This window comes from Dipodomys spectabilis, unplaced genomic scaffold, assembly GCF_019054845.1.
Source record: "Dipodomys spectabilis isolate Male_0828 unplaced genomic scaffold, ASM1905484v1 ptg000373l, whole genome shotgun sequence".
NCBI lineage: Eukaryota > Metazoa > Chordata > Mammalia > Rodentia > Heteromyidae > Dipodomys > Dipodomys spectabilis.
In genome coordinates, this window is record NW_024871050.1 from 1164652 (window position 1) to 1185091 (window position 20440).

General features: G+C 39.2%; 1 protein-coding gene across 3 annotated transcripts in view; it reads right to left on the reverse strand.

Moving 5' to 3' along the window:
* Nucleotides 1-1251: 1251 nt before the first annotated feature.
* The window catches only part of Orc2 (origin recognition complex subunit 2), a 51813-nt gene continuing 32624 nt past the window's right edge, over nt 1252-20440 (reverse strand). For all 3 annotated transcript variants that reach the window (XM_042666974.1, XM_042666976.1, XM_042666975.1), the window contains exons 12-18: nt 16652-16784; nt 15970-16066; nt 9169-9315; nt 7911-8082; nt 4028-4089; nt 3367-3485; nt 1252-2599 (exon numbers count right to left, since the gene is read on the reverse strand). In XM_042666974.1, the coding sequence (XP_042522908.1) occupies nt 2513-2599; nt 3367-3485; nt 4028-4089; nt 7911-8082; nt 9169-9315; nt 15970-16066; nt 16652-16784 (817 nt within the window). In that variant the 3' untranslated portion in view covers nt 1252-2512. The remainder of the gene's footprint in view (nt 2600-3366; nt 3486-4027; nt 4090-7910; nt 8083-9168; nt 9316-15969; nt 16067-16651; nt 16785-20440) is intronic.

A 20440-nucleotide genomic window follows, 5' to 3' on the forward strand; every position in this document is an offset into this window, starting at 1 on the left:
CCTTGATTTTCAGATCTCAGCCTCCTGAGTAGCTAGAATTACAGGCTCAGCTTATTGCTGTAACTTTCTTGTTTTTGTGATGTTGAGGATTTAACTCAGGGCCTTGTACCAACGAGACAAGTGCTTTTATCACTAAGATATATTCCCACCTCAGATCCATTTAATATTGTCAGAAGCAAGTTGGCACTACAAAAGAAGTTAGTTTTAGAAGTCAAGACATAAAACTGCCCAACCAGAAAGAACAATATTATTGACACAAGTTAATGAAGACTATTGGTAATTCTAAGCCTGGGAGTAGGGATGGGGGTTAGTTCATATCTGGAATCCTAGCTAATCTGGAAGATAGTGGTTCAAAGTCAAGCCTGGGCAGAAAAGTCCACTACTCCATTTCCAAAATAACAAAAAGTCAGGCTGGAAGCATGGGTGAAATAGTGTTAGCTTGAGCAATTGCCAAGGCCCTGAATTCAAACCCTGGTACTGGCTTCAAACAACCAAAAATTATAAGCCAGGTAGTAGTGGCTCATGCTACTCAGGACGCTGAGATCTAAGGATTGTGGTTAGAAGCCAGCCTGGTTAGGAAGATCCATGAAGCTCTTATGTCCAATAAACTACTCAAAAAGCCAGTAGGAGTGTGGCTTAGATGGTAGAACACTAGCCTTGGGCACAAAAAGGCTCAAGGCTCAGGGACAGTCCCTAGGCCCTGAGTTTAGGAGCCCCAGAATTGGGAGGGGTAGTTTGAAGTACAGTAATTCTGCCACAGACATCACCAGATGAAATTTCTTTTGAAGCATTTGAAGGTATTTTTGGTTAAAAACAAAAACGACCTGGGCCATTCTAGCTAGCTGCTCAAAAGACTGAAATCTAAGGTTTGTGGTTCAAAGCCAGCCTAAGCAGGAAAGTCTGTGAGACCCTTATCTCCACCTAATCACTAAAATGTCAGAGGTGGGGCTGTGGCTCCAGTGATAAGAGTGCTTATCTTGAGCAAAAAAAAGCTCAGGGACAGTGCCCAGGCCGAGTTCCAGCCCCAGGAATAGCACCAATATATATATATATATATATATATATATATATATATATATATATATATATATATATAATAAATTTAAAAATTGGTTCTATTCAAATTGGCTTTTTATTTTAAAATACTAGTCTATTGAAACATACTGCTTGCAAATAGACAAAAATTATTTTAAAAAGTAAATATTTAAGGGAAATGCAGACATTTGCATATCACCAGAGGTTTTATATATTTAAGTTATAAACTAGATTTACTAAGCAAAAAGGTACAACTCAGCCAGTTTCATGTTACCTTTGTGTTTTTAAAATGAGAGGGACAAATATAATTACATGTGCATAGACTTCTCTCCAGCAGAATACTTAGAAATCTGCTATCAGAGCTGACTAATGGCCAGGTAATGGGAAGGAAATTCACCTTGAGTGTCTTGGCACTACCAAAAACTTTCTAAAAATCATATAAATAACGAGAAAAACTGATGTCATAAGATTTTACTAGTGACATTTTGACCAATTTCATATCCAAGTGTAAGTGTATGTGCAGACTATAAGCTGACACAATGGCCAAATTCAGCCTGTGTTTTTTTTTCTTTTCTAAGGGGCTCACCTATTTAGAAGACTTGAAATAGTCACCTTAAGAGCAAAACGGAAATATCTTTCAGTCATTTTTGTGGCCACTTAATAACGAAATCAAAATTTTTCCAGTCAGCCATTACTATGCTACCCATCTGCATGTAATTTAAAAGAGAGGAATGTCCATTTACAATAATGACGTTTTTATTTTCTGTTCTGAAAGCAATTACTAAAATGCAATTTAGGATTATTGTCTGTAGCCTGGCTTCTCACTTCCATCATGAAAGCCAAGGTCCCTGGACAGTTAACCATACCGTGACTCTGGTCCATGTGCTTTCGGGATTGGGTGTACACCCTGTATACTCCTTGTACTTCTCCCACTCTCCCACCTCAAGTGTGGAGCCTAAATCCAAAAGGACCAAGCAAGATCACCTACTGCTTTTCCATCTACCTTTTCTTTCAGAAACAGAGATGGTGCTTAATTCACTCACCAGTTCCAATACATAGAGCACACTTAATAAAATTCCTGTCTTTGTACTTCCACATTCTAGAACAAGCATACTTGTAATCAATCAGCCCCAGAGTGTTAAAAGGCCCTCAGAAAATTAGGAATAGTATCTCTAGTATAAAAGAATTCAAAAACATCCAGTTCCAAATAGTCCCTGAGCACACTGTTCATCGCAGCAAGAAGTCTCCAGAGAGGTAATGGATGAAAGGCACATTTTTTTTCCAACTTGAGGACCACTGCATAGTATTAGAGATGGTGCACCAGTCTGTCTACTTATATGTTCTAACTGATGACTGCACCTCTCGAAATACTAAATCTTATAAGCTGATAAAAGAATGTTGGGGGTAAACCCACACTTGACTAGGAGTGGCAGCTGGTACAAAAACCTATGGAAGGTTCAGGAGTGAAAGGGCAGCCTCAAGCCTCCTCCTCTTCCTTCTCCAAGAAGTCAGTCAATGTTGCATTGTCAACAGGAATAAATAAATACTCTACTCCATCTGTTCCCTAAAAAATAAAAGAACATTCAGTCTTTGTAAGCAAAGTGTTTGAATCCTTAATTTCTTTGATGCAGTGTTTTAAATAAATGTCTTAAATATACAAAGCAAAGGGTACAGAGGCATATGCATTTTTAAAGTGAGCTATAGTTAAGCCACTTCATAGCAGAAAAAACTAAGAAGGTAGGTACAGAGGTCATTTATTTTCACTATGCTTTAGATCCTTTGAACTCCTGCTCTATTCTAACTCTGACACTTGATTTCTTTGTTCATTTTTTTTTTTTAGACACAGGTGTGACTCACTGTTCCCCCCCATACTTTGAACTACAATGCTTTTCTGTGTGATGTGTTTGCATGCATGCATGCTGATCCTGGGGCTTGAACTCAGGGTCTCATGTCTCACCTGGCCTTTTCACTCAAGGCTAGGGTTTTTATCAGTTGACTCACACCTCTACTTCTAGCTTTTTGCTTTTAACTGGAGATAAGAGTCTCACAGACTTTCCTGCCTGGTCTGGCTTCGAGCCTCAAACCTTTAGATTACAAACTAGGATTACAAGCATGAGGCACCAGCACCCAGCTGGGATTTATAAGGAGTATTTTGCTCTTCTCAGAAGCAGGACTCGTCTCTTCCTAAAAACCTCCAGTGGCATATTCACTAACTGGATCCTTGTGACCCATCATGGAACCTCAGTTTCATATTCAAGTCTCACTGAGTCAAATGTATTTTTGTGCTTAATAAATAATATAAACTATTCTTGGCATATAATGCATTCTTACCTTCTTTGTTCTTATAAGTTTGTGGTCCCTAAATTCAGTTAGTTGAGCGCGGAGTGTCAGATCACTATTAACAAGGAATGCTTCTCGACACTGCTGGTAAAAATCTTGAAAAGGAAGTCCTGGAGAATTCCAAAGAAATGTCAATATAAGTCACCATTTTTAACCAGCCATACCCATATGTCAAAGAGCACAGAACAAAGGTATTGCTGGCATATTACACTAAAGCCATAAGTAAGTGTTGATTAAAAAACCAACACAAAAAATTCTAGAAGTAAAACTAGAGAGAAAACCCAGGTATCACACATTGTGGTTTACAGCTTTTAAAGAGGACAGATTGCTGAAGATAGTCAATTGTGACCAAGGATTGCATAACCCTCCAGGCACAAACATATTTTTCCCACCCAAATGAAACATAAAAAGCCTGACAGCACAGGAAATTATAAAAGTGGGTTTGTCCTTCAATTCCTATTGGCAAACAACATGTCCAGCAGTGTATCAAAATTAGGCTGTATTTCTGCTTTAAAATGTGCTCTGTGGCAGATACACCACCTTGGAGTTTGCTGTGAGAAACTGCAGTGCTCATTCAATTTCAGAAAAAGGAATGTGAGGGGAGGGGATGTAAAAACAATTCACACAACTTAATATCATAAATGTTGGATACCAATGTAGGAAGGGTTATCCTGGTTATCCAGCTGATACTTTATTAGTAGCCTGAAAATCCCCCTAAGGAAACAAAAAAACAAACAGGAATTCAAATCAAGAAAGTTTAACATCAAGAGAAAATAGGTAATAATAAAATGCACGAAGAATGTCTATATGTGGTCTGTTCCTTTCTCCAAGGAACACACTATCTTTGACTACTTATAAAGGAGTATTTGTGGCTGGTTGGGTTTTTTCCCCTGACTGCAAATTAGTCATTTTTTTTGGGGGGGGGGCGGGGAGGAGTCCGGTCGTGGGGCCTGAACTCTGGGCCTAGGCGCTGTCCCTCAGCCCTTCAGCTCAAGGCTAGCACTCTTATCACTTGAGCCACAGTGCCACTTCCAGCTTTTTTCTTTTTGCTTATGTGATGCTGAGGAATCGAATCCAGGGCTTCGAGCATGCAAGGCAAGTGCTCTACCACTGAGCCACCTTTCCAGCCCAAATTAGTCATTCTTTATAGAAAATTTGGATAACGCAATAATGTCTAAAAAGGAAAATCTCATTCTTACAACAACCACTAATACTATGATATTGAGACCCTATTGTATATACTGCTATAAAAAATCTTTGTGGAATGAGACAGTGTAGAAATACATAATCAAACACTTGCTGGGTGGCCTGGGAATGTGGCTTAGTGGTAGAATGTGTGCCTAGCATTCATGAAGTCCTGGGTTTGATTCCTCAGTACCATATAAACAAAAAAGGCAGAGTGGCACTGTGGCTCAGGTGGTAGAATACTAGCCTTGAGCAAAAGAAGCTCAGGGACAGTGCCTAGGTCTGAGTGCTCCAGGACTGGCAAAAAAACAAAACAAAAACAAATACTTGCTAGGTATTGGTGGCTCATGCCAGTAATCCTAGTTATTCAGGAGGCTGAGATCTGATTGATTACAGTTCAAAGCCTGCCCAAGCAGATAAATTTTCTTTTATTTCCAATTACCTAGTGAAAAGCTACAAGTGGATATGTGGCTCAAATGGCACCAGCCTTCAGCAAAAAAGCTAAGCAAGAGTGAGGTTCTATGGTCAAGTCTCAGTGCTAGTACCAAAAAGAAAAAAATCCCACATTTACTGTTAGACCATTTCAGACCTTACCTTTTCACTCACAAATTTTTACTGTTTCTTTAAAAACTTACTTCATGAGTTTTAATAGATGTGTAAGATGTATTACAAACATTTCCCTCTGGTTTTATGTTATTTTTCAATTTAGATGGCTTAAAATACTGGCTTTAATACTGTTTGTAGTATCTGGTGCTGGAGAAGGAATCAATTTGAATAACAAGGCTAGAAGGACTATAAGATTCCCTCACAAGTTCGTGGATTCTGGGCCTAGTGGCATATGGGTAGAATCCCAGCAAAACAGATGGATGCTGAGACAACACAGTTACACTGACTACTTGTGAGCTTGCGGCTAGCACAGATCACACAGCAGGACGTCTCACGCACACACACACACACAAAAGCCAAAAATATTAAACCTCCATATTTTCACTCTGCCTTATGCATTCTGGGCAGGCTGTATTTAATGATGATCCACAGAACAATTACTTTAATCTGAATGACTGCTTTGTATTCAGTAATGCTATTGATCTCTGTGCTGATTTATTTTTTCATTTTTTGCTGGTCCTAGGGCTTGAACCTAGGGCCTTGGTACCATTCCTGAGTTGCTGCATTTCCCCCCCCCCTCAAGGCTAGCACTCTACCAGTTGAGCCACAGCTTCACTTCCAGCTTTTTTTTTTTCCTAGTTTATTGGAGTTAAGAGTCTTACACACTTTCCTGCCCAGGCTTTGGATCTCAGCCTCCTAAATAGCTAGGATTACAGGTGAGAACCACCAGTGCCCCACTTTTGATTAAGATTTTGTGTGTGTGTGTGTGTGTGTGTGTGTGTGTGTGTTGTTGTGGGGCATGAACTGGGCTGGGCGCTGTCCCTCGGCTCTTCAGCTCAAGCAAGGCTAGTACTCTACCACTTGAGCCACAGCGCCACTTCCAGTTTTCTGAGTGGTTTGTTGGAGATAAGAGACTCAGAATTTCCTGCCCAAGCTGGCTTTGAACCATGATCCTCAGATCTCAGCCTCCTGAGTAGCTAGGATTACATGAGCCACGGATGCCTAGCTTGATTAAGATTTTTTTCTTTTTTTCTCTTTTTTTTTTTGTCGTGGGGCCTGAACTCTGGGCCTGGGCACTGTCCCTCAGCTCTTCATCTCAAGGCTAGTGCTCTACTACTTGAGCTACAGCACCACTGCTGGCTTTTTCTGCTTATGTGGTGCTGAGGAATTGAACCCAGGGCCTCAGGCATAAGGCAAGCACTCTACCATTAAGCCACCTTCCCAGCCCCTGGATTTATTTTTTTAAGCTAGGATCTTGCTATGTAGTCTAGGCTGGCTGTAAACACTCAATCTTCCTGTCTAAGCCTCCTGAGTGCTGGGATTATAAAATTAAGCCACTACACCTGGATGAATTACTTGGTTTTGATAGTATATGGTGGTTGTGTGAAATACTGTGAGCAGTAGTTAGTGAAAAAATTCATGAGACTTCCCTGTAAAGTAGCATCTTGCAAATCTGTAAATATTTCAAAAGGAAAAAATAGACACAGAACAGAAATTGCTAAATTAAAAAATGTTGTATTATACATTGCATATAATAAGATATATGATGTTATGTATATATGTGTGTATGTATTTGTATATATATACCTAAAGGTCCTTATGTATCCCCCCCATCCTCATGAAAATAATGATACTGTCATGTTATTAGATTTCATTCGGGATAGTGGTATCCTGATTATATATTTTTCATTTCCACATACTTTTTAACCTTTATTCATAATAATACGGAATTTGCATAGTACACAATATTGCTTTACATGATTATCCTGCTCTATCTACCATCTGTTCCAAAAATGCTGTTTGTCCAAAAATGTTAGTCACACACCAGTCACCCCACACAAACTGAATTTCTAGTTACAATGCTGCTTCATGACCCAGAATGTAGTTGGGGTATGGCTTCAACTCTGTTCACTGATTCATGATTCTGTTACATTCAAGTGAGTCAGTATATGTATGTTTGTGTGTACACACATTTGGTTATAATGGGTTTTAAACTTAAGTGTCTCATATTTCCTAGGCAGGTCTTTTACCTATTAAGCCACATCTTTTAGCTCTTTTTGCTTTAAGTTATCTATCAAATATGGTCTCATACATTTTGCCTAAAGTGGCTGACCCTGGACTATAATCATTCTACCTATGCCTCCCAAGTGCCTGGGACCACAGAAATGTTGATATTTTTGGAGCAGGCTTTTTTTTTGGGTCCGGTCATGGGGCCTGAACTCTGGGCCTGGGCGCTGTCCCTCAGCTCTTCAGCTCAAGGCTAGCGCTCTACCACTTGAGCCACAGCGCCACTTCCAGCTTTTTTCTTTTTGCTTATGTGGTGCTGAGGAATTGAACCCAGGCCTCAGGCATGCAAGGCAAGCGCTCTACCACTGAGCCACCTTCCCAGCCCTCGGCTTTTAATTTTTGTCTTATACGTATTTTCTATTATGCTATGTGTTTGGAGCAAAAGGGATGAATTTAAATGTAGAAAGTATTTTGCAAGAATGGGGGTATGATTCAAATGGTAGAGTGCCTACCTAGCAAGCATGAGGCTCTAAGTTCAAACTCCAGTACTGCCCCTGAAAAAGTATTTTGCCATCTTGCCTCATTGCTCTTTAAATATACTGTATTTTTTTGTGTGTGAGTTGGGAATTAAACCTAGGGCTTTATGCTTACATCCTAGGTAATCCTATACCATTGAACTATACCCATAGTCCTCAAGTGCATAGTTTTTCAAAAATAACTATGGCTTTCATTCTTACCTTGCATTAGGAGTAAGGCTCCGTAAGACATGAATCAGAGAACTAAGTGGTAGAGATCCAGACTGCTTAACCAGAAGAGAATTCTCATAGGAAGTTTCTTCACTATAAGGACTGTATGTAGTAGTTTCGTACCACAGCCAATTATAAAGACTCTGCTTTGCATGATCCCACACTATGGTATATGATCAACAAAAACAATTAAAAATTATTTTCATACTGTCATGTTACTAGATTTCCTTTCAGAAAAGACTGAGAAAATATCAAATTTTAAAAGATGAATCCCTGGTTTAATCCTCAGAACCACATTAGAAAAAGATAAAAAACATCCTAAACATTGTCATTTTTATCCCTTGCTATCCAAATCAGTAACTCACAATCTGCTTGCACTGTCAATCAAAATCTGAACTTTTATTTGTACATTATGTACAAATTAAGGTATCTATACTATCTATCATGGCATTCTTTTAAAGAATGATGTAACATTTTATTTTATACAATTATCATAAGGTTTGTGGATGAAGTTTATAAAATAAATGTTATAATACAAAGAGAAGAACGAAAGAAATAAAATAACATGTGGTCTCCTTCAGGTGCAAAATATGCTTTATTAGTATATGAAGCCTTCTTTTCTTTTCTTTCTTTTGGTCCGGTCATGGGGCCTGAACTCTGGGCCTGGGCGCTGTCCCTCAGCTATTCAGCTCAAGGCTAGCACTCTACCACTTGAGCCACAGCACCACTTCCGGCTTTTTTTTCTTTTTCCTTATGTGGTGCTGAGGAATCGAACCCAGAGCCTCAAGCATGCAAGGCAAGCGCTCTACCACTGAGCCACCTTCCCAGCCCCTGAAGCCTTATTTTCAAGAATTACTTTTTTTCTTTTTTTGTCAGTGGTGGCGCCTGAATTCTGGGCCTGGGCACTGTCCCTGCGCTCTTCAGCTCAAGGTAAGTGCTCTACCACTTGAGCCACAGTGCCACTTCCTGTTTTCTAGTGGTTAATTAGAGCTAACAATCTCATGGGGACTTTCCTACCTGAGCTGGCTTTGAACCAAGATCCTCAGATCTCAGCCTCCTAAGTAGCTAGGATTACAGGTGTGAGCCACTGATACCCGGGCTCAAGAATTACTTTTTACATCAAATTGAATTTTTGGCATACCATATGTTTAAACATCTGATAGAGGGAAAAGTATACTGAAAAACCATTAAAAAGGTCTCTTTCAAAACAAACAAACAACAAACAAAAACCCAGTAATATTGAACTTACTGAGAGGAGCATTGAGGTGATCAATAGATGCTATAAGGTGTATGTTGTGCAAAGATGACAACTGCCCGATAATTTGCTGGCTACTGTCTCCTCTCAACATTTGGCTATCCAAATTGTGGATAAGAAGGAAGAGTTCTAAAGAAGGATCTGAAAGGAACATGAATCCAATATTTAGTTTTAGTAAATATCTGTAAAGTCCTTACCACATGAATTACCTAGGTATTAAATATCAAAGTAAGCTGGGACTGGTGACTCATCCCTGGTATCCAAGCTACTGAAGAGGCTGAAACCTGGGGAATCATGGTTCCAAAAACAACGCAGGCAGAAAAGTCTGAGAGAATTCATCTCCAGTTAACCAGTAGAAAGCTGAGCTGAAGGTGTGACTGAAGAGGAAAAGAACCAGCTGTAACAAGCTGAGTAAACACGAGACCCTTGAGTCCAAGCCTTGGTAGTGGCAAAACAAAGACAAGTAATATAGGACAAAATAATGATAGCTAGCCAAGTGTGGTTGCAAATACATGCACTCCTAGCTACTCTAGAGGCTGAAGCCAGAGAATCACTTGAGCCCAGGAGTTTGAGGTCAGCTGAGCAGTATTATGCGATCCCATTTTTAGAAAAAAAAAAATGCTTAGAGGTATGCAATCTATTAGAAGATATATGTCATTTACTCATAAAGTAGGTAAGACATTATGGTTAGTGCTTAAACCAGATTCTAAAAAACAAGCAGTCTTAATAAACAAGACACATATAATAAATGAGACATGAACTGGTGCATGTTGCATTGTAAGGTAGGAAGGACACCATGAAGAGCTTCCATTAAGGGCTGGGAAGGTGGCTCAGTGGTAGAGTGCTTGCCTAGCATGCATGAAGCCCTGGGTTCGATTCCTCAGTACCACATAAACAGAAAAAGCTGGAAGTGGTGCTGTGGTTCAAGTGGTAGAGTGCTAGCCTTGAGCAAAAAAAAGAAGCTCAAAGACAGTGCCCAGGCCCTGAGTTCAAGCCCCAGAACTGGGGGAAAATTTTTTGATGGCTGCCAGTGGCTCATGCATGTAACACTAACTACTCAGGAGGCTGAGATCTGAGGATTAAAGTTGAAAGTCAGCCCAGGCAGGGCAGTCCATGAGACTTCTATTTCCAATTGACCACCAGGAAACCAAAAGTGTGCTGTGGCTCAAGTGGCAGAGTACTCGTCTTAAGCTGAAGAGCTCAGGGACAGCGCCCAGGCCCAGAGTTCAAGCCCCACAACTGATCAAAATTTTTCATTAAACAATGAGAGACTCATTAAAAAACACACACATGCCGGGCGCTGGTGGCTCACGCCTGTAATCCTAGCTACTCAGGAGGCTGAGATCTGAGGATCACGGTTCAAAGCCAGCCCGGGCAGGAGAGACCGTGAGACTCCTATCTCCAATAAACCACCAGAAAACCGGAAGTGGCGCTGTACCTCAAGTGGTAGAGCGCTCGCCTTGAGCTGAAGAGCTGAGGGACAGTGCCCAGGCCCAGAGTGCAAGCCCCACGACCGACAAAAAAAAAAAAAAAAACACACACACACATACACACACACCTGATTATCACAAAAGCCAAAGGAGACAAGAAAAAAGTATGGTATTGACTGCTTAAAGCATCAGAAAATTCAGGGAACTAAATATAGAAGTTAACGATGAAAGGATAGTGGATAGAGCTGTCAAAACCACTATAGATTAAATGAGCCACGGTCAATGAGCTTATTAGTAGGAAGAAATTACAAGTAATCAACAGCACACACTTCAGGTATATGAAGAAATACACAGTAAAAAATAGGTGGAAATGTTTTTTAAAAAACTCCTAATTTGGGGCTGGGAAGGTGGCTCAGTGGTAGAGTGCTTGCTTTGCATTCATGAAGCCCAGGGTTCGATTCTTCAGCACCACATAAGCAGAAAAAGCCAGAAGTGGAGCTGTGGCTCAAGTGGTAAAGCACTTGCCTTGAGCTGAAGAGCTGAGGTGAGGGACAGTACCCAGGCTTAGAGTTCTGGCCTCACAACTGACAAAAAAAAAAAAAAAAAAATCCTAAATTCTGAGGAAAAAAGGAAAATAGTATGGAGGGTAGCAGAATCAGGTGAATTTTCTTCTATGCATGTTTAAAAACCAAGTATTCTTAAGTCTCTCAGGAGACAGTTGAAAGGCAATCCTTTCAGAGAGTAAGTAAATTCTCTTCCATTGGAGGTGGACAGAACAGGAAAAACAACACAGACAATAGGATCTGAAAATACAGCATAGTGGTAGATCACTTGCCTGCCATGCTAGGTTCAATACCTAGCATGACAAAAACAAACAAAAAACTATATAGTGACAACAGTCTGAGAAAAATTCCAGATCCCTTATCAATGACACTGACTCAGTGACTCAAGTATCTATTTTAACAATAGTATAAGCAATCTTTCTTGGCTGTCTTACAAGATCTGTGGTAAAAGGATAAAAATTAGTTTTTGTTATTTTGCAAGTGGGACAACATTTTGATATTAAAACAGATGTTATAAACCCAACAAACAGCCCAGAAAATTAAGACAAAATTATTATAGGGAGCAACATATTCTAGCAATTGACTTTTAAAATAAGGCTGAAAGCTAGGCACCAGTGGCTCATGCTTGTAATCCTAGCTACTCAGGAGACTGAGATCAAAGCCAGCCCAGGCAGAAAAGTTGATGGACTATTATCTTCAATTAACTACCAAAGCAGCAAGAAGTGCAGCTGTAACTCAAGTGGTAGAGTGTGAGCCTTGAACATAAAAGCTCAGGTACAGAGCCTAGGCCTTAAGTTCAAGCCCAAGGACCCGAAGAATGAAAGAAAGAAAAGGAAGGAAGAAAGGAAAGAAAGGAAGAAAGGAAGGGAAGGAAGGAAGGAAGGAAGGAAGGAAGGAAGGAAGGAAGGAAGGAAGGAAGGAAGGAAGGAAGGAAGGAAGGAAGGAAGGAAGGAAGGAAGAAGGAAGGAAGGAAGGAAGGAAGGGGCTGAAAGAACTGAAACAAACTAAACAGACTTTGTTTATGCTATAAACTTTTAAGAAATGTTTGTATAAATGGTTAATTTGGGGTTTCGGGGCAATACATATTTTACTCTTGTTCTAAGAACAAGCAAAATTAGTGAATATTGTTTTTAGAAAACAAATACAGGGTTAGCATCCTGTGAGCTGTGCTCACAGTATTTTTAGCAACCAATCAATAAGTAACTGTATTATGGTTCTGTTTAAAGGTGCCTCTCCTTTTATTTATTTATTTGTTTATTTTTGTTGTTGTTGTTAGTCCAGGATGACTTCAAACTGAATGAATCCTCCTGCCTTCATCTTCCAAGTGCTGGGCTTATAGGCATATGCTGCCATGATGCCCAGCTACACTTTTATTTTAGTAAACATTGATGATCCTCTAACTCAAAGGAATAACCAAAGGAACTTTATATAACACAGGCTAATTTTTTTCTCAAAGGCACCTAATAGCTTCCTTGTGTTTAGGAACACTGGTGTGTTTCACATATGATTGGGAGCTATATTAAAATCCAAACATCACCAAATAACAAATGTAAAAAATGAGACACTGTAGAGACTGCAAAAAAGACATTTGGATTGCAGTGGAAGAGTTGAAACAACATCAAACGCTTCCTTGTGTGACTCCAGCAGGCAATGTGTACACTCAAATTTTTGTGCTCTCTGTCATGTCCACACAGGATGGCCATAATGACAAAAACACTGGTCGGGAGAGGTTACACATAAGTGTTAGTGAGTATATTTTAAAATACACTTGGCCCTCTTTACCTCCCTGTTTCAAATAAGCAGAACTGTTAGATGAAAAATTGTACATGTATAGACATGCTCGTGCCAATGTATTACAGCCTTAGTATCCTTAGATCCAAGGAGACTTTCATCTGGGATAAATCAGGAATACTCAGGATGCATTGAATCAATGCTGAGCTGTAGATGCTTGATTCATTTTTCCCATATTGCAACCCAACTTCCTCTAAAAACATGCTGACTTTCAGCCAGGCGCCAGTGGCTCACGCCTATAATCCTAGCTACTCAGGAGGCTGAGATCTGAAGATCGAGGTTCAAAGCCAGCCAGGGCAGGAAAGTTCCTGAGACTCTTATCTCCAATAAACCGCTAGAAAACTGGAAGTGGTGCTGTGGCTCAAGTGGTAGAGTGCTCGCCTTGAGCTGAAGAGCACAAGGACGGCGCCCAAGCCCAGAGTTCAAGCCCCATGACCAACAAAAACAAAAAACAAACAAACAAAAAAAAAACATGCTGACTTTCAACAAGTCTCAGTTTATCACTTCAATCATGCACATTAACTTTTACCTTGCTTTTGGGATACCATTCGTATTTTGGGAGATATAGTTTCACAAAAGGGCAAGCAAACACTTTGCAGATCATACACAGCACTGACTGAGGCCATCCATCTCTGCATCAACTGAGCTGCATAATGCACAAGTGGGAATTTAGATTTTTTGTTTTGGCTAGGTGCTAGTGGCTCATCCTGTAATCTTAGCTACTTTAGCGGGTGGGATCTGAGAATCACTGTTCAAAACCAGCTGAGGCAGGAAAGGCCATGAGACTCATCTCCAATTAACCACCAGAGAACTGGAAGTGAAGTTGTGGCTCAAAGTGATAGAGCACTAGCCTTGAGCAAAAAAAAAAACCTCAAGGACAGTGCCCAGGCCCTGAATTCAGACTCCATGATCCACAAAAATAAAAAATAAAATAAATGGAACAAAATTTTTGTTCAAGAAACTTTTCTTTTTACCTCACTATTATTTTTTGACCATCTTTTAAAAAAAATACAATGGTTAAATCGCATATAACAATTTGGCCAATAAAGCAGGTTTAACTGTATTCTGTAAGTTCAGTATAACTATCTATGCAATTTACATTTACAATATTTTAGATAATACAAGTAATCTAGAGATGACTTAAAGTATACTGGAGGATCTATATTGGCAATATGCAAATGTGCTGTTTTATATAAGAAACTTGAACATATGTGTGCATTGGAACCCATGGGAGATCCCCTTGAATACTAAGGATCCACTGCACAGAATTTTTATCCTTATTTTCAAATGTGTCTAGTTGGTCTAAGCATGTATGTGTATGTGTATGTGTGTATATGCTTGTGGCACTGGTCCTGGGGCTTGAACTCAGGGCCTTGGTGCAGTCCCTGAGTTTTTTTTTGCTAAAAGCTCAGGGACTGGCTCTGCTATTTAAGCCACAGCTCCACTTCCTGACTTATTTTGGTGCTTACATGGAGATAAGAGTTTCATGGACTTTCCTACCCGGAATGGCTTTGAACTGTAAGCTGCAGATCTCAGCCTCCTGAGTAGCTATGATTATGAATGTAAATTTTCAGCATCTATGAAAACTGTAAGTAAAATGAGCCTGACAGGAAGAAATTTGGAATAAAACTTTTTCAGATAAGAAAAATAAAAGGGAAGGGAAAATTCATTATTGGCAAGATAAACAAAAGTGCTATGAAAATAGAACTAGAACTACACTGTTAGACTAAAACGAAACTTATCCATGAAATTTATCCATGAACTCAATATCAATTAGTCATTTTAACTCTTTCTTTTTCATTGTCAGCTATGAGGCTTGAACTTGGGACCTGGGCACTATCCCTGAGCTCTTTTGCTCAAAGCCAGTGCTCTGCCACTTTTGAGCCAAAGGCCCATTTCTGGGGGGTTTTTTGGTGGTTAATTGGAGATAAGAGTCTCACAGACTTTCTTGCATCAGCTAGCTTTGAACAATGATCCTCAGATCTCAGCCTCTATGTGGCTAGGATTACAGGTATGAGCCACCAGCACCCAGCTTTGTCCTTTTAATTCTTAAGAATTAAGTGACAACTACTATGATTTTCAGAGCCTGACTAATCTCATTTTAAATTTTTTTCTTTTGAATTTTTTTTGGTACTGGGGCTTGAACTCACCTGATTCTTATACTCTCCACCAGCTTTCTGGCTCATTTCTGACACCCTTGAGCCATGCCTCAACTTCTGACTTTTTACTGGTTAATTAAAGGTAAGAGTCTCAGGGATTTATCTACCTAAACTGGCACTGAGTCTCAATTCTATGATCTCAACCTCTTGAAGAGGTAGGATTATAGGTGTGAGCTGCCATCACCTGGCTCGTTTCTAATATTTTGAAACAGTTACATAACTAAAATATTCACACCAAAAAAATAACTCCCAAAAAACCACACCTATCTTTGTTTTTCTATTCTACAGATCTTAGTACAGTATATAAATTATCTCAATACAGTGCTATTTACTCACAACAGAGACACAGAATGCTTTGTTCAATTTTTTTTTCTTGTGGTGCTGGGGACCAAACCTAGAGCCTTGAACATGGTAAGTAAATGCTCTATCACTGAGCAACACCTCAATCCTAGAAATGACAAAGTTTTACAAAAATATTAAACATAAAACTTCAGATAACGATATACCAATCAACTAGAGATACTTCAAAGTGACAGAACAAAACTCAAAAACAATTCTGAATCTTAAGAGAATAGAAGAAACACTTTTGGTTAAGTGACATTCACAGAACAAGTTCATAAAAAAGTAAAAAACACCATGAAATTGTAACCTCTCTGTACGGTATTTTCACAATTTAAAAAAAAGCCATTAAAAACAAACAAAAAAAAGTAAAAAACATTTTAGAGAAATCTAAATCAGCACTGATTTAAGTGTTCATATTAAAACAATCCAGATCTTCATATATAGTTACACAATTACATAGAAGAATGTTTAACTCCACTATGAAACTACAGATCACCTATTTTATATTACCTTCTTTAAATCTGTTTGTTATCCAGTCTAGCTGATCCAGTACACTTCGGAAGGTGCCCATATGATTGAGGACTTCCTGTGTTATAGAATTCAGGATCTACATCATCAAAGCACAAATACCAAATCAATCATAATTTATTCTGTAAATAGGATATATACAACCAGAAAATCAATCTTTTTTATAGAAAATTAAAGATTATAAATTGAAGATTATAAAGTTTGAAAAAAATCACTTAAAATTATTCTGGATACTTAATCAGATTTCATTGGGGGGGGGGGGTCCAAGGAAGCAGGGAAGAATAACAAAAGAGTAAAGATAATGTAAGGGGGCAACAAAAACAAAAATTATTAACAATGGAAAACATTAGAAAATTATGAATTTATCAAAGAATTCAAGATAAATACTAATGACACGAAAAACAGAATACTGTATTGACTAAACTATCATCCAAAAGCTTTAAATTAATTCTCAAATGATGAAGAAGAAATAAGAGCATTTAAATAAAAATGATCCACCAAAATTGTACTGTAGAACTACAGGCTATTATTTATACTTTTATGATTTTTAAAGTACCAAAGTGACATAAAAGTATGATAAAATTGCAAACCCCATAATCTTGTCCTTTAGGATATAGAAGGCCAAGAATATAATGTTACTTCCTTTAACATTTTTGGAACTTACTGATTTCACACCGATTCCAGGAAAGAAGCCATTGATGACAATATGAATGGAATTTTGCAGCACAGTAGTTCGAAATTTTTCTAGTAAATCTCTCTTAGAACCCAAACCATAAAGCACAATGTTGAACCCAAGGCTGTTAAGAAACACAGTATTTGTATTAAAACTTATTACCAATTTTATTATCAACCAATTTCTTTGAGTTTATAAAGATATAGAAAGGAGACCTTAAAAGAAAAATACAGAAAGAATGAAGCTATTTAAAATAACTAAATTACTGATTCCCAAGGCACTATTTTATTAACTATATGAAGATTTATAGTTCTCATTACCTTTTGAGTTCAAATGCCTGGAGATAAGATACTAATGTGGTTGAAAAAAGTAAAGCAGGGTTGAAACTGATAAATTGGAAAGGTATTAAACCATACTAAGATGTTAAGTGGCCTTTATTATAAGGATAATGAGCATTAAAAGTAAGATAGGGCTGGGAAGGTGGCTCAGTTGTAGAGCGCTTGCCTTGCATGCATGAGGCCCTGGGTTCGATTCCTCAACAGCACATAAGCAAAAAGAAAAAAGCTGGAAGTGGCGCTGTGGCTCAAGTGGGAGAGCGCTAGCCTTGAGCTGAAGAGCTGAGGGACAGTGCCCAGACTCAAAGTAGACTGGACCTCGCCCTCCCCCCTCCTCACCCCACTCCCCCCCCCCCCCCCCCCCCCGCAAAAAAAAAAAAAAAAAGTAACAAGTAAGGTGTTAACCAAAGTGTTTTCGGTAGGAAAGTAGCATGATTTTTTTTTTTTTTTGTCCGTCATGGGGCCTGAACTCTGGGCCTGAACTCTGGGCCTGCGTGCTATCCTTCAGCTATTCAACTCAAGGCAAGTGCTCAACCACTTGAGTCACACCACCACTTCCAGTTTTCTGGTAGGGAATTGGAGATAAGAGTCTCACGGCCTTTCCTGTCTGGGCTGGCTTTGAACCATGAACCTAAGATTTCAGCCTCCTGAGTACAAGCATGAGCTACCAACACACAGCTGCATCCGTTATTTTTATTATTATTTTTTTTTTTGGGTCCGGTCATGGGGCCTGAACTCTGGGCCTGGGCGCTGTCCCTCAGCTCTTCAGCTCAAGGCTAGAGCTCTACCACTTGAGCTATAGCGCCACTTCCGGCTTTTTTCTTTTTGCTTATGTGGTGCTGGGGAATCGAACCCAGGCCTCAGGCATGCAAGGCAAGCGCTCTACCACTGAGCCACCTTCCCAGCCCCTGCATCAGTTATTTTTAAAATAGGTTCTCTTTATGCCAGTGCTGGTGTGAACTCACCACCACACCCAGCCATTAGCTGAAATGGAGTCTCCGTAAGTTTTTTTTTTACCTTGAACTGTGATTCCCCCAATCTCTACCTCACAACTAGTGAGGATTTCAGGCGACAGCCACTACACTAAGCACATTCTTTGTAGGAAGATCACCTTGGCTGCTTTAAGGAATGGATAGGAAGGAAAACTAAATTCAGAATCAAAAATAAGATTCCCAATTCAGTGATGGGAAGAAAAATGTGATATATCAAAAGTTTTTCTTGAAGTTGTAGCTCAAATGGTAGAGCACTTCTAAGAAGCAAGAGGTGCTGAATTATAACCCCAGTATACCAAAAAACCAAAACAAAACAGTTAACTGTTTCCTGATATAGGCAAATACATAAATGAGGTGACTGAAATTCAGAGATAGAGTCAGGTGATTAATGTATTAAATGAACTTGACTTTATGTATGTTAAATTATCTATGTTGAAACATTTCAACATATACTTAGGCATTCATGTCTACTGCTAAGTCTGGGGTGGAGATTAGAGTTATGATAAGAGTTATCACATAAAATGACAACAGTAAATAAATACATATATAAACAAGTAAACTAAAAATAAAGAGCTACAGAAGGCAAGAAATTGATGAGATCACCAAGCTAAACTCAACTCCATGACTGTTTACAAAGTTCAGATATTGGTATTTCTGTGAAGCCTTTGTACCTATAGGATAGTCTAGGAATAGAAAAATGGGAAAGTGATAACTCTGAACAAGGGGTTAGGCAAGGTAAAGTATCAAAAAGAGGAAAGGAATTCAGAAAGCTAGCAACCAAACTGAAGTAGCTGACTCTAAGATGTAAAATGGGAAGCAAAGCAAGTCAAAACAATTCAATTTGGAAGAAGGAATAAATGGAAAACTAGGGAATGGAATTTGGGATTAAAGAGCTGCCACACAAACTTTAAATCTGAAATCCATTAGGTAGTTAATGAGAAAAGCTGAGGTTCTTGCAGGAAAGATAACTGCTCTCTTCCTAGTATAACCCTGGGGCATACTACCAACATAAAAGCAAGATCAGTTGAAATAACTGATTTCTATATTTCCTGTTCATGGACTTGCATTCTTATTTACTCGTCTCTGTAACTGTGAGTGTGAGGATATATTTATATTAGGGTACACTAGAATATTTCCGTATGTTATGCCCTTTTTTATGTAAGTAAAAAAGTATTATGATTTGATTTTTTTTCTTTTGCCAGTCCTGGGGCTTGCACTCAGGGCTTGCCACTGTTCCTGAACTTCTTTTATTCAAGGCTAGCACTCTACCACTTGAGCCACAGCACCACTTCCAGCTTTTTCTGATAAGTTTACTGGAGATAAAAGAGTCTCCTAGATGTTTATGCCCAGGCTGGCTTCAAACCACAATCCTCAGATCTCAGCTTCTTAAGTAGCTAGGATTACAGGTGTGAGGGTGCCTGGCCTGTGATTTGATTTTAATCACTCTTCCAGGCACTTTTTGCAAACAAATTTTAATCTGAGGTACCCTCCAAAGATATAAAATTGAATATTCTAATAAACAATTTTAAAATGCAGAATGTTTACAAGAGGAAAAAAAATCTCATGGAATTCTCAAAGTATATGCATATAAAATTACATTAAGAGAAAGTAAATATGCCTAGACTGGGGCATCAAGAGGCAGACTGCTAGCTCAGAAAGTGGGAGGTTCTGAGTTTAAAAAAAGTAACATAGGGCTGGGAAGGTGGCTCAGTGGTAGAGTGCTTGCCTCGCATGCATGAGGCCCTGGGTCAGATTCCTCAGCACCATATAAGCAGAAAAAGCTGGAAGTGGCACTGTGGCTCTAGTTGTAGAGCACTAGCCTTGAGCTGAAGAGCTCAGGGAAGCACTCAGGCCCAGAGTTCAGGCGCCACGACTGGCAAAAAAAAAAAAAAAAGTAATGTAGTAATATGTATTAGTTCATTTTAGAAACTTCTCTGTGGATAACTGAATTAAAATCTAATTGGTAATATTTATTAATTTGTGTGTATGTGTGTATATGTATGTGTGCATGCATGCATATGCATATACATGAGTTAGTACTGTGGCTTGAACTCAGGGTCTGGATTGTCTCTTAATTTCTTCAATCAAGGCTGGTATTCTACATCACTTAAGCCATAGTTCTTATGAATTTCTGGTGGCTATCTGGAGATAAGAGCCTTCTCAGGCTGGCTTTGAACCTTGATCCCCATATCTCAGTCTCCAAAGTACCTAGGATTATAGGCATGAGCCACCAATGCCTGGCATATTAATCTTTTTTCTTTCTTTCATTTTTTTTGTCAGTCATGGGGCTTCTGGGCTTCGGCTGTCCCTCAGCTCTTCAGCTCAAGGCTAGCACTCTACCACTTGAGGCGCAGCGCCACTTCCAGCTTTTTCTGTTTATGTGGTGCTGAGGAATTGAACTCAGGGCCTCGTGCATGCAAGGCAAGCACTCTACCACTGAGCCAACCTTCCCA